This window comes from Kogia breviceps, chromosome 12, assembly GCF_026419965.1.
Source record: "Kogia breviceps isolate mKogBre1 chromosome 12, mKogBre1 haplotype 1, whole genome shotgun sequence".
Lineage (NCBI taxonomy): Eukaryota > Metazoa > Chordata > Mammalia > Artiodactyla > Physeteridae > Kogia > Kogia breviceps.
Window position 1 is genome coordinate 99,448,702 of NC_081321.1, and position 13,877 is coordinate 99,462,578.

Here is a 13,877-nt window from a genome sequence, read left to right on the forward strand (position 1 = left end):
GAGCCTCGTCTAGAACTCCACGGCGAACACTAGTCTCGCAGGGAGGAGCCCGGAGACCTGGCCGCACTCCGCGACGCGCACGGGGCTGCGATCAGACCAGGGACCGTGGGTTCGCCCCGGGTCCCCAAGCCGGGCCCGAGCGTGCGCGCGCGCGCCCCGCTGCCCGCAATCATGGCAGCCGGCGCCTCGGAGCGCAGCCGCCGAGCGCGCTCCGGCAGCCGCCTCGGTGCCAGGGCGGCGGGGGCGGGCCGCGGCCGGGGCGTGCGGGCCGCCGGGCGCGAAGCAGAAGGCTGATGAGTCCCCGCGGCACGGTACCCCCTACCCCGCGGGGGCAGGAGGCCGGGGCCGCGCGGGCGGGGAGCCCCTGGGGCGGCGTGCCCGCGGGGGCGCGCACGCGGGGCTGCGGGCCCAGGCGCGGGGCCCGGGCGGCGAATCCGCTGCTCGCGCCGCCCGCCCCGCCCGCGAGCGCCGGCCCCGGGAGGAGGGTGCGCGGCGGAGGGGGGGAGTCGGGGAGGGGCCGCGCCCGGTCCTCACCCGCAGCGGGCACGGCCGGGGGCCCCGGGCGGCCTTGTTGGTATTCCGGGCACAGCCGAAGTCCTGACCTCCCCGCGGAACAGGGGCGCCCGGGAGCGCGTCACGGCCGCTGCCCCCGGGCGGTCTCCCCGGGCTGCGGGGCCGTAGGCGCCTTGCTCCCCCCCCAACCCGTCCCCTCCTCTCCAGGTCCCCCGTACCCCCTCCCCCGCCCTGATCCGGCGGCGAAGGGGTGGGCAGGGAAACGCGCTCTCTGGGACAGGTGCCAACTCCGAGACAAAAGACATAAAATAGGCGGCAACGGGGGAAGCGCGGCCGGCGCGCTCGGGCGGGGACGGAGGCGCCGCGGGGGCCGCATCCTCGGTGCCGACCCGGGAAAGTTTGGGAAGTCGCCGCGGCCGCTTCGCAGCGGCGGGGGACACACGGGCCGGGCCGCCCTCCGCGCCGCGCTCGCTCTCTCCGCGCCGCTGCTGAATAATTCATGGCGCGGCCGCCGGCCATTAGCATGCACCGGGCGCGCGGCGCGTCTGTGCCCAGCCGCCGCCGCCGCATTCGGCGCCCCGGCCGCACTAGACGAGCGGCCGCGCGGAGGCCGGGCCCGCGTTGTCCCCGCGCTCGCCCGCCGGTCCGTCGGCCCGGCGCCTTTCATTGTGCCCCGGGCCCGCGCCGCCCGGCCGTCCGGTGACCGTCCGCACCCCGCAGCGCGCCCGACGGCCCGGCGCTGAAGTTCGGGCCCGCGGAGCCCGACCGCCCGCCCCGGGATGCACGTGAACTTGGAGAAAGTCGCGGGGCGCGCCGGCGCGGACCTCCGCTGCAGGGCGTGGGCGCCCCCGGCCCCGCGCGCTTTCGTTTTCGTCCGGGACAAAGGTCCCTCGCGGCGCAGGTCGCGAACGTGGAGATCGTATCCTGCGGGCCACTCTGCGGGGAGGTCCGGTCGTTCAACACAGGGAAGCCGGAGCCAGGAGAAGTGGAGCAGCGCGGTCCGAGGCGCGGTGCGGGACCAGGGGAGTGGGGCCTGGCCGTGCGCTTCGCCCGCGCCGTCCCGGAGCTGTCCCACCCTGCCAAGAGTTGTGGGAGATGGCACTGCTTTGCTCTCTGCCCTTTCGCCGCCGTGAAGGAGAGAGTCACTTGGAACCCACGACTCAGACCGATGGCCGAGGGCCTGTGCAGCCGTGGGCACGATAGCGCAGCGCCGGCTGCGTCCGGGCGCGTCCCTCCGGCAAGGGCAGAGCGCCCCTGTCTCGATTGGGTTCACTCTCGATTCTTGAGGCCGGTAAGTGCATTTCTCACTTTCGCTACTTAGTGAATATTTAAATATTAATGAAGGGGTTTCTAAGAAGAGCCCTTCTGTAGGGCAGGCCTTCCACAGACCAGGGGACCCGGGAAGGAGGTTGTTCTTGAACCTGAAGCGGCACCAGCTTGCAAGAACTCCATGGCCGTCATTAAAATTCTGGAACTTGGAATTTGTGAAATACAGCTTCTGATCTCAGGTGTGTGCAGGTCATTTGCCAGAGAGAATTTTGTTGAACACATGAAATACCGTTAGCAGGCATCTTACATAGAATAGAAGGAAAAGAGTACACATCTGTTTTTAGGTTAGATGTGTTGGTAAAGGTTACTTGGAAGCTGCAGTCCAGCAGTGCTTCTTATTTTTTTTTTTTTCTGCTGGTCAGGCATTTATGGAGAGCTGGTTTAGGGCGGCCCTCGGCCAAGCACTGGCCGATTGGGCCGGTGGAGTGAAAGCCCTGTGCGTGGAAGCTGCTGTTTATGGAGGCATAAAACGAAAAACAACTCATAACTTTTCATAATAAATCCCCCTTTATAGGTGGGTCACACACGGGCCCGGCCGGCAGCCCTGGGGAATTTGTGGGGAGCAAGAAAGGGGGTGGAGGAATGCACATTGGCCGTAATTACAGGGTTTTAAGGTAACACTGAAATTAATTTCTTCAAAGTTGGGCTTCAGAGGCCAAGGCAGTCTCTGCAGGCCAGCACTATGTTCATTTTATTTTAGTTTGTTGGTTCTACCTATTTGGGATTTTCAAATGCCTGCTTGTACTTGCGTGTACCTATCCTGTTAAAATGAAACCTGTAACTGGGGGGGACTAACCCGGTTTTTGATGTGATCGTATCGCAGGTGTGATTTCCCCTTTACTCTCCCCCATCTTACTGATGTGGTTCGGACAGCCTTGCCGGGCGCCTTGACCACAAAATAACGGGGAGGGGGCCTGTTTCCATAACACCCCGGAGTGTGAGCTGGCACCCGGAGGCCGCGTTTCCGGGAACGTGGACAGAGGCCTGAGTAGCCCGGGCCTGCCTCAAGCCTCCCTCTCCCCGGGCTGCCTGGCTTCCAGATCTGAGGGGAGAACCCCGAGGGACAACAAGACCACTTCAGTAAGGTCTTGCCCACCTGGCACCGAGGCTGAAAGTTTGCTTCGTACGGTAGAGCTATCCTCGCCATCTTTTTTTGCTAGGCCTTCCTCTGCTCCCTCGGTCCGCTGTTTTACGTTTGTATTTATGACTTTATCAGAGGCAGTTAGCAGACATGAAACCCGGAGGTGGGACATCGGGGAGTGATCTCAGAAACCGGGGCGCAGCTGCGGAAGGCATGCCAGCTGGGCCAGGGGCTGCTGCTTGCCGTGGCATTGGCGGTGACGGGTTGGTAATTACGGAAAGCCCGGCTTCTGTCGGGGCCTCGCCTGTAAAACGCGGGAGACGTTTTCCCAGGTCCACAGATGACCCGTAGTGTAGCACACGAGGGGCAGGGATGGTGTGGCGTTCTGCTCACACAGAAGGTTGGGCGTCCCCCAGGATTAAAACAGACCCCGAAACAAGGGGCATGGGTTGCTCCCTCTCCACGGGCCTCCGGGCCAGACACTGGGAGCAGGGAGAGGCCTGAGCATCCGAGGAGCCACCCCCAGGGCCACTCAGCGGGGGGTTGCTGTTCGTCACAGCTCCGGAGGCCCATCGCCTGCCCCATGCGTGCCCCGGGCAAAGGGAACGTGACGGGGCTGAGAGTCCACTGCCAACATCGGGGCCTGCCCCGCAGATGGAGGCCCTGCCTCGGCACCAAGCCATCCTGTCCTGCCTTTGTCCTTGTCCTTAGAGCCAGCCCAGTTCCACCGGAGACTCCCAGTGGAGACCCGGGTCCCACCAGGGACTTCTTACTATGTTGGGATGTCTCACCCAGATAAAAATGTACTTTTGAGGACAAGGACACAAGACAAGGTTCGGAAAATGAAACTGGCGCCTGTCTGGTTTTTATCACTCTGGATTTAAGGGAAAGAATGTGCTAAGCAGGGGACAGGGTCTTATGGACCGTGGCGGGCTGGCGGGAGGATGGCTCTCGCGTTCTTGTTTGTGTTTTCAACCAGGGCCGGGCCCGGCGTGGCCCCTGGCCTGCACTGGGGCCTTACCGTGCCCTGCCTCTGGCCACTTGAGGCCCCTGATTCTGGCCTGGGCGTCTCCAGGGTGTGGGTGAAGCTGACTGCCCAGGTCTCACACGCTGCCTGAACAGGTGCAGACAACATCTTGCTTGGCTCCGCGGAAACAGCAGGGAGCTCTGCGGCAGGGCTACTTTCGGGTCCCTGTGGTCACCATGGATGATGCCGTGCCGGGGTCTCACTTGCTCCCATCCTCACCCCGGCGTGGACGAGCCCTGACCGGAAGGCAGAAGGTGGGGCCCAGGGAGGGGCCAGAGGGCTTTGCCCACCCTGACGGGCACCCTGCCTGGGTGGGTACTCCTTGGTGTCCCGGGGAAACCGACACGTGCCCCAAGGGAGGGACCGTGCTGGGGAAGGGAAGGAGGCCCCAGAGGCCGGGCAGGAAAACATCTTAAAAGTATCACACCTGGCTGTTGTCGGGCTGGGAGGGTGTATCTGCATGTCTGGGGAGAACAGAGAATGCCTTGCAGAAATCCCGTGAAGTTGCGGGGGGGGTGGTGTCTTAGCTCACGTCCAGGCAGCTCCCATCCGGCCCCCACCCCTGGCTCACCGTGGGACCCTGGACAAGTGGCATCACCTCCCGGGACTGCACCCCAGGCTCTAGAGCAAGAATAAGAATCCCGACCTCAGAGGGTCATTCGGAAGGTTCAGACAACATTATTTCCACAGATCACGGTTCTTGGCACGTGGCAGGGCCGCCATAAATGGCTGTTGTAATTGTTTTCGTTGTAAATAGTAATCGCCATTTTTATTGCTAGTTATTATATTTTTGAGTTTCTAAGAAGCAGGGAACCTAGTTTTGGTTTCATTAGAAAGGACATCTGGGAGTTTACCATCCCCACCCCCCAGGTGGTAGCAAAAGTGAACCTTGGTATTTTCAACGCAGGCTGTCAGGAGCTTGCAAAGCCAGGGCTTCCCTTATCACAGGGACTTGGCTTAGGGACGTGCTTACGGTGGAGGTGCCCCTTCCTCGGCACCTGGGAAGTCGAGACCTCCCCAATGATGGCACCCGAGGAGCCCACCTGGGCGCTGGCCCCAGGGGGCTGACCAGAGAAAGACAAGGGCAAGACATCCTGACTTCAGGGGTCCAGAGCGGCCCACCCCAGCCGCCAGCCTCCTTGCGGGCAATGCAGGTAGCAGCTGGGTGGGAGGGTTTCACCACTCTGAAGAGCTTAATTGTCCTTTGGCGCCCCATACAAGCAAACGTTTACCAAAACGCTTGCTTTGGGAGAATTTTCTGTCTTAGCTGATCATCCAGGAAGACCCAGCAAGATTGCCCTTTCTCAAAACATCTTGTTGGAACAAGAAGGAGCCCCAGATGGCACCAGCCATGCTTTCTGATGTTATATGGAGCCGAGGAGGGAGAAAAAGCAACAATTGTCTCCGGGCAAAGACAATGGACCTTTTATATGAAATATTTATTTTCAGGGCTGACCGATGTCCCGTTGGCTGGGCCAGTGTCTGAGCATCACAGGTCCTGAGAACTCAGTCAGGGATGAGATTTACAGAAAAGGCAAAAAAGAAAGTCCCCTGACCTGTGGTTCTTGGGAAATTTCAGTGGGAATGTCTGGCTTTTTTTTTTTTTTTTTAATCGAGTGGAGTTTAAACTTTCACAAGTTTATTTTTTCTTCCTCTGTGATTTCTTCTGCAAGGCCACAGGGGCATGTTGGCAAGCATTGGAAAGGTAGCCAGGTTTTGGATCGTGGGCTGGACGGAGCCTCCCTCGGGCCAGGCCTGGTCGGCCTTTGTCGGCTGGGAGGTCGCAGAATGGAAGTGAGACAAACTCACTCTGTCTGAGTTTAAGAAGAGGAAGGGTCTGTCCCCAGGGCGTGGGGGGAAAGCCCCCAAGAGCAATGTTGGACAATGTGTGTGACTCTCTGGTGTCCTTCGCTCCTCCCCTAATCCCGTTCTCCGATGCACTTGGGATCTGGCCTGACTTGGGGAAGCCGCACGTGGTCTCTCAGACACCCTTCCGGCCGGACAAGCCTGGCGGCCCGGAGTTGTGCCGGATGGACGTTTTCTGAAGAAATAGAAGGAACGGGATTTTACTCTGAGGCCTGCTTAGGAACCATCTCCATCTTCCCTGTTCTGTGGCCGCCGGTGGTGCTAGAGCTGCCGACCAAGGTCCAGCGTCAGTGCAGCCGGGAAGCCGCCCTGGGAAGCAAGGCCTGGATCCCAGGCTCACGTTAGGCGCTCCGGGAGGCACTGATGAGGCTAGCGCTCGTGACGGAAACATCGGAGAATCAGTCTTCCTGGCGTTGGGAAGGCCGTGGTGGACAATCGGCCGAGACCCCCCCCCCACCAGCTTAGGGGGTCCTCAGACTGGTAGGTGGAGGACAGAAGAGGGAGTGGCCCGGATCAGGGTGGACGAAGAGGGGCCCCTCCCTGTCAGACTTCCCCTTTACCCCAAAGACTTTGTTGGCAAATTATAATATCTGGCTTCAAAAATGAGGTTTTGTTTTTAAAATTGCTGTTGCATCTTTAAAAAAACAAAACTCCTGGAACCTCTTAGCTGTGATCTGTTTCACCTTCTGCATTAACCCCCCCCCTCCCAAAAAATGCAAAGAAGAGAGTTCTCTTTGGGGGGGGAGTAACCGTAACAGTCTCTGAGGCCACGAGTAGAGTTGGTAAGATTGAAATGGCAAAGACTGAAATCTCCTAACATGAGGTGGAGCAACCCTAAAACACAAGCTTTTATTTACTGGGTGGTTTGTTTGTTTGTTTGAACGGAGAGGGGTTTGAAAGTAAAATGCTGCAAAGTCTCACTGTGAAATTTTAGATGGGAAACTTGTTTCAGTCCGGATTCAGGAGTCTTGCCTTTAGGGATGGCTCAGAATCCGCGTGGATAGATAAATCGGGCACCTCTGCAAACGGCCGGCCAGGCCCACTGTTGAATGAGTGGCTGAGAGGTTTTCTGAGTAGATATATGAGCCCAGAGGTGATGGTTATTATTGCTAAATGAGTCTGGTAGTTGTGGTGAGAAAATGTGTGCATGGGATGTACAAAGTAAAGGCTAAATCTTCTTTTTCTGTTTTTGGAGTAATAGAATTTCCCCTTAAGATGAAAAAAAAAAAAGAATGTTGTCCCCGTTGCCCCGGTTTCTAAAGGCGGGGCTGGGTTTTTCTGTGAATCGCCCTTCCTTTAATTCTAGGATTTCAGATGGTTCCGAAGAGCATTTAGCTGAAATATTTACCTGCTGATTTGGGGCTCTTAAATCTAGATTCGTCTTTCATGTGTTTAAGAGCGATATTTACATTCAAATCAGCCTTTTATAATTACATTTTAAATTATAATGAAATGATGGAGCCGGGGCTTCAGTCCTCCATATGTTTCAACAGTAAGAGACGCTCTGGTGGGTTGCATATCACATCACCAGCCCTGGGCTCCCAGCAGGCACCAGACACGCAGGTGCTGGCCTGCAGGGTCGCATGTGTGTCCTGAGCGTGTCAGGGTCCACGCATGTCACCTGCGGAGCCTTCCCCACCCTGCCAGGAGGAGAAGGGCTTGCGGATGGGGGTTCTGGTGCCGGGTCCGCCAAACCTCACAGCATGCGGTTGCATCCGAGAAGGGCCTGGTTTGGGCCTGGCTGCCCCTCCGCCCTGGCTGATGTCTTGTGTCCCGGACCCCACGCTGGCCCGCGGGCCTTGGGGCGGAGGCCTTTATCTCCTGGGCAGCCAGCTGGGCACAGCAGCGGCCACTTCTGGTCGTGGTGACGTGTGTGTGTGTGTGTGTGTGTGTGTGTGTGTGTGTGTGTGTGTGTGTGTGTGTTGGGGAGGCCGGGTGAGGGAGGGTGCCCACCTCCTCCTTTCAGGATGGCCCCCAAACGGCCCCACAGTTTTCAGTGGCTTTCCCCACGGATCACGGGGGACCCTCTCCTCCTGGGGCCAGGCTGTTGGCAGCCGTGCCAAGCCGTTCCTGGAATGGAATTCCCAGCGTTCCTGGTCGGGCGCGTGGCATCGGAATCCTACCTGCTTTGTCTCTGGCATCAGCTGGTGAGCTAGTCACGTGGCCGTGTGCGTGAGACCAGAGCCCAAAGATCAGAGGGCTCCTCCTGGCCTCTTCCTTCTCGCTCCCCCCCCACCCCACCCCCCCCGGCCTTGTGCTTTGGGCATGGCCGTCTCTGCACAGGCATAAAGCAGTATTAAAATAAAATGTACTCCAGGCAGCCGGGGCGCAGGGGGAGCTCCCAGCCACAGAAAGGCCCGTAAGCCGGGGAGCAACCCAGGGCCCACGAGCGAACTCTGGCCGCGGTGGCCCAGCCTTGGTAACTGCACGCGGTCCCTTCCACCCCCAGAGCTGGCCCTGCCGGCCCGGGGACCCTGCCCACGCTGGCAGCCTTGTGGCTCACCCTGCACAGGGACAGCCTGGCGGTCATCGCCTCAGCTCCTGGCCACAGAAAGGGCCGACGGAGAGACCCGGGCAGGCTGGCCAAGCGGCCACGGCCCGTGCCTGCAGGAGAGGGCCGCCGGGTCCGATGAATGTCCAAGTGAGAGTGTTAGAACCTCAAGCCCACTGACCCAGGCCAGACACAGGTCACCCTTCCTCGCTGTGGTGGAGGATTTGCCTCGGTGAAACTGGTGGATTTGTGACGGTCTGAATGGGGTGTGGTGACGGGCCTGGAGCCCGACCCTGGGCCCCTCGCCGCGGCCTGGCTATGTGCATTTTTCATTGTGTCGTCACAGCAGCCCCGAGTGGCTGGAGCTGAGACCCCTGTCCCGTGTACTGATGGGGAAACTGAGGCCGGGAGAGGTGGCGTGGCTTGCCCGGGGTCAGGTGGCCAGTTGGACTCAAGGCTGGGTTCGAGCCAGTGGTCCGGCTCTCAAGCCTGACGGCATAACCTCCCAGGGCATCGGCTAGAGTGGGCTCGCTCCAGGGGGTGCCGGGGAGCACAGCCGGGGTGCTGTCTGCCGCCTGCCCCTCGGCCGGGCACAGGGTGGGAACAATGTGGCTTTCTATCCCCGGAGCAGCCCAGCCAGGCAGGCGGCTCGCAACATGGCGCCCAGGGCCGCGCCGCCTGTCCACGGGGAGGGCTGGCGCCCGGGCCCGGCCCGGCTCCCGGCGTCCTCCTCGGGCCGGCCGCTGAGTGGCCAGACGCTCCTGCTGCCCCCTCCCTCTCCCGCTTGGCCAGCCGCCCCCCCCCCCGCACCCGGTGGTGGGTTTGGGGGTCCGGCCCACCCGCCTCTGCCACGTCTGCCATCCTCGCGGCACCCATGAGCATCTTTCAAAAATTCCCGGTGGGCGGGGCTGAGCCGTAGCGGCCGCCTCTGGCCCCCCCTCCCCGGGCAGCCAGTGCCAGATGAGAGCAGGAGACAAAAGTAGCATTTTCCTCGTCCTCCTGGGCTGGCAGCGGGGCCTCCCCAGCACCACTTGGCTCCGGGCAGCCCTGCCTCTGGGTGCCGGGGTGGCCGAGGCCCAGGCCGCGCCGGCCAGGACCGAGGAACTGATGGACGATGGGGGCCAGAGGCCAGATGCCTGAGGGCCTGTTGGACGGGGGCTGGCACCTGGGCACGGCCTGCTGGCCAGCGGCCCCTGCGCTCCTCTGCTTTTGCCACGGTGACCGGCCGGCCGGGTGAGGGACACCGTTTTCACGCCCTTGCTTTTGAGAAGCTCCTCATCCTGCACCTCGGGTAAGTCTTTCCTCCTCTCGTGCCGGAGATAAGCCGAGGGCTCTGCCATCTTGTGCTCGGTGCCTGTTACGTTTCCTTCCCTCTAATTGGTTCTCCGAAATTCAAAATTCTATTTCAGACCGCCCCCTGCCCCCCACATCTTCAGTGAAGTGAGCCCTTCCAAAAACTGCAGGGAAAATGCAGCAGCCAAACCCATTTATTTTTAAGATCCAAAGCTATGGGCTTTAGAAATCACGATAAAAATGAATGTTTGTTATTTCACAGTAGCTGCACGTTCAATTATAATCTGAGCAAATGTTTCAGGAGGCATTAATAGGCACGGTCTACTCTCTCATGCTCAGTTATGTCGGTTTTTTTTGGGGGGAGGTCTTATTATTATCATCATCATCATCATTATGATTTTAATTTTTGGCGACGCCAGGCGTGGCAGAGGGAAAAACACCAGAAACATCCATGCTCCTCCCAGCAAACACCCCTCGGCAGGCAGGGCCAGGCTGGCACACGGGAGGGTGGGTTCTGCTTTGAGAAACAGAGGCCCTTTCATTTTGTCCGGCATCTTTAATGCTGCCATGTCCACAGTCGAGCGATCCAGTTTCTTTCTCCCTTTTATTTTATTTTATTTTTGGGGAGGGGGGGGTAAAAAAAAGGAAGCTCTTTTCGGCTCTCAGCTTAGTGTGGGGAAAATCTTTTAGGTTGTTTTGGGCTTTGTATCTTAAGCACTTATTTAAGCCCGGGTGTTCCAGCTAACGTTGCTGTGCTGCTTCCTAACCACCCTGCCCACAGACAGCTTATGGGGCGCTCGTGGGCACGTCCACCCGACCAACCCTTGGGGGCCCTGAGTGGTCCCAGGGCCTGCCTGTGCCCCGATCTCATCCTGGTTTCGCATTTGCAGAGCTGTGGCCCAAGACATCCTGACCATCCAGGGCCTGAACCGTGGCCAGCGGGGCAGGGAGTAGAGTCCCTTGAAGACCTCTGGGTCCCTGGGCCACGCCACCGCTGCCGTCCGGGAGCTCGGTCCCGTGGCTGCCTGAGTTTCTCTGTTGGTCCCTGCACCTTTGCGTTTAAAAGGTGGGCTTTGCAGGGTTCGGCCCCGAGTTCACCTCCACCCTCTGGCAGGCTGACAAAAGCACCGCAGACACGGCCCGGTCTCCCCACGTTTGAGGGTAGCCGCCAGGGTCTTGATTTATGGAAAATGGAAAATCAGGCCCCGAAAGTTCTAAATTGCAACTAAGAGGAAAATTCCCACGTGAGTACTTTTTTGTTTTCCTGATTTGGAGGCATTGGGGTCCTGTTTGTGCAGGCCTGAGCAGCTGGCTGGAGCAGACACCACCAAATATTGAAACTGAGCTCAGCGCACACGAGGAGTATCTGCGGCTGCTTTTGTTCTTAGATTCGACAGCAGTCGATCCTGGAGGATTTGGGGCTGCAGAGACAGGCGTATAGAGCAGAGATAATTAAAACATTTTCATGATTATGACAGCCACATTCTGCTGCTGCAAGCTGGAAGATCACTCCACCCAAATATTTAGCAAGCACCAAATAAAACACTGGTGACAAAATAAAAGTAATAGAAAAAAAACAGAGTGTAATAAATTCTAAAGGCAAAAGAGTCAACAGGATAGAGAGGTTGGTGCGGGGGGGGAGAGGGAAGGTTCATCATTTTTAAAGAATTTATACTTTTAATAGCTGCCCACTCCTCATTTAAAAAATTTTTATTATAATAAAATGATAGTTTTATTATAATTAATGTAGGTGAATAGGCCTTTAATCCTAAATCCTGAGATGATAGGCAGATTTCCTGAGCATTAACTCATCTTATTTTTGGACAAGGTAGGGGACAAGCAGCGTAAAATCAATTAATTTCCGTAAGTGAGCATTTTCATCCTAAATTAGTATTTTCCACCGAGATTATGTTCATCGAATGGTTTTAATGTATATGGATAACACATTTTCCAGCATACACCTTATATAGTTGAGATAGTTATATGTGATCAATTATCATCTTAGTTTTTTAACTCGGGTAATAATACTTTACCTCCCCCAAATCAGTAAAATTCCACAGAATCTTTTTTTTTTTTTTTTTTTTTTAAATCAGGCAAAAATATCAGCATTCTCCATGGCACCCAGTACTTCTCAGCAGTATTTTTTTTTTTTTTTAAGAAAGTACCACACATAGCAGTTTTCACATCATCGCTTCTATATAAATTCCACTATAGACTGAAATTATACATTCTCACAGCACAGATGGGCTGGTCTGTCATTATGACTGCCGGGTCCTTGTTGGAACACACAGCATATTTCAATTGTGGAGTCGACAATTTCGAAGAACTGAGGTCAAAATAAACAAGTTGCATTTGTGTTTAAAAGCAGTCTTATTAAATGATCTTCTGATCCCCTGAAAAATTTGGGAGCAGAACCACTATCACCTTCATTAAAGTTTAATTTAAAATTTGGTCTTCATCTGCATCTTTTTAAGACTCCAAATGCCCTATGGCAAAGGACCTTAAATGTTCTAATTAATTACCAATTTTTATCTTTTTTGCATCAGGAACAGCCTAACACTAGATTTATATTAAAAATTATGGGGTTTGGGACTTCTGATTTTAATACCTTCATAATCTCTGTAGGAAAGACATTAAACCTTTTGTTGTTCTGTGTACTTTCATGAAATTATTTTGAGAAGCTTCTGAAAAATCAGATGATCTTGCATGGGCTCAAGGAACATTGAAGTCCAAACTAAAAACTAAAAAATTTCAACAGGTAAACTACAAACAGTAGCTATAAACTTAAAAAAAATTATCTCGCAAGATAACAGAATGCAGAATTTATTGGTCCATATCAACACACGTGAGGGCAGAGCAGTTTTACAGCCACAATAATTTGCAAATGATGATAACTGTTTATTTTGTGAATTTGCTCACGTTGTGAGGCAGTCGGTTCTGAGCGTTCTTTTTCCGCCCCCTCCCTGTCTTGAAACGGTCACTTCTGCTCGTCTAAATTCTGGATTCAGGCTCTGCAGCTCTCAGCCTCCGAGGCCCTTCCTGGCCGGGAGCAGCTCGCCCAAGCGTCTGCCGTGCTGAATGAGAGAAGGGTGCTTCCCTGTGCTGTGTCCTGATATGCGCCCGACACCCTTCCAGTCGTGGAACTTCCAAAGGAGAAGTGCTTTGTTGCGGCTTGTTTATTTTAAGGAATGTACCTGTTGGCGGAGATGTTGGGGAGTAATAGGAAAAGTGAAATGTTGATGAAATTTGCCAGAGCCGTTTTGGGAGCTGCTCTCTGTAGCGGCTGTGCTCTCGGATTTTTTAACCACTTCATCCTTTCTGATGTTGGTCTTTGACTCTTGTCTCTGCATCAGAAATGTGTTTATTATCAGCCCTGTGAACGTGGCACTGGTCTGGGGCTCTCAAAGCTGAGGCGCAGTGAAGCATCCCAGCCTTCCCGGGTCAGAGCCTCAGAGCGATGGCGTCATAGTAACGACAGTGGTGGTGGCAGTGGTAGTCATGACAATACTCCACCGTGTGCTTCACACCATGCCAGGCTTCTTCGTGTTTGGAAAAGGAGGGTGGGTGGAGGAGAGCGTGAGCTCCAGAACGCATGGCTGGGGTTCAAGCTGAGTCATTTTTAGTTGCTGGCTGTGCTGATCAAGGGCGATCCATTTCACCCCTCTGTGCCTCAGTTTCCTCATCTGTAAAACGGGGACAGCAAGTGCCCCCACCTCACAGTAACACACATAAAGCGCTTGACACGACACTTAGTTCATAGAGAGCACCCCATAAATCCTGTTCATCCTCGATTTACTTCTGGGTTTTAGAAATGCCCTCAAGGTGGGGGCCGTCATTGCCATTCCTCCAGGGGAGGCCCTGAGCCTTAGAGGGTCAACCAGCCGATGACGGTTGGGGTGGATTCGAGCCCAGGCCTGCCGCCCTCCAAAGCCTGTGTGCCTTGTGCATTAAGTGATAGTGTGGACACGCGTGTCTACGCGGCAGCCTGATGTGGGTGGCGTGCCTTTGCCAGTGTGTGTGCACCTTGACGGTACTTGACACATGTGCATACACACACGGGTGTCCTGTGCTCCCTGGTCCCTGGGCCACCCCGAAGATGCCTGGGCGGGCGTTCCGCCGCCCGCTGGATGGGCCTGTCTCCCAGCGCCGGGTGGACAGGCCCCCAGGTGCGTGAAGCTGGGCCGGCTGCACTCTGGGCCTCGGCCAGGCACCCTCGCTCTCCTCAGTGAGGCAGGCCATTCCGGACGCCGGCCATTTGCAGACCCGGAGGCCTGGCA

General features: G+C 56.5%; 1 protein-coding gene and 1 long non-coding RNA gene across 2 annotated transcripts in view; both read left to right on the plus strand.

The window, feature by feature from the left end:
• Window positions 1–1,231: 1,231 nt before the first annotated feature.
• Window positions 1,232–13,877, plus strand: part of LOC136792326 (uncharacterized) — a 39,321-nt gene continuing 26,675 nt past the window's right edge. Inside the window, exon 1 of the mRNA XM_067010427.1 lies at window positions 1,232–1,804. Coding sequence (XP_066866528.1) covers window positions 1,682–1,804 — 123 coding nt within the window. The 5' untranslated portion in view covers window positions 1,232–1,681. The remainder of the gene's footprint in view (window positions 1,805–13,877) is intronic.
• Window positions 2,052–6,419, plus strand: LOC136792328 (uncharacterized). The gene is made up of 2 exons (XR_010835976.1): window positions 2,052–4,204; window positions 5,624–6,419. It is a non-coding gene; the product is annotated as an uncharacterized lncRNA (long non-coding RNA).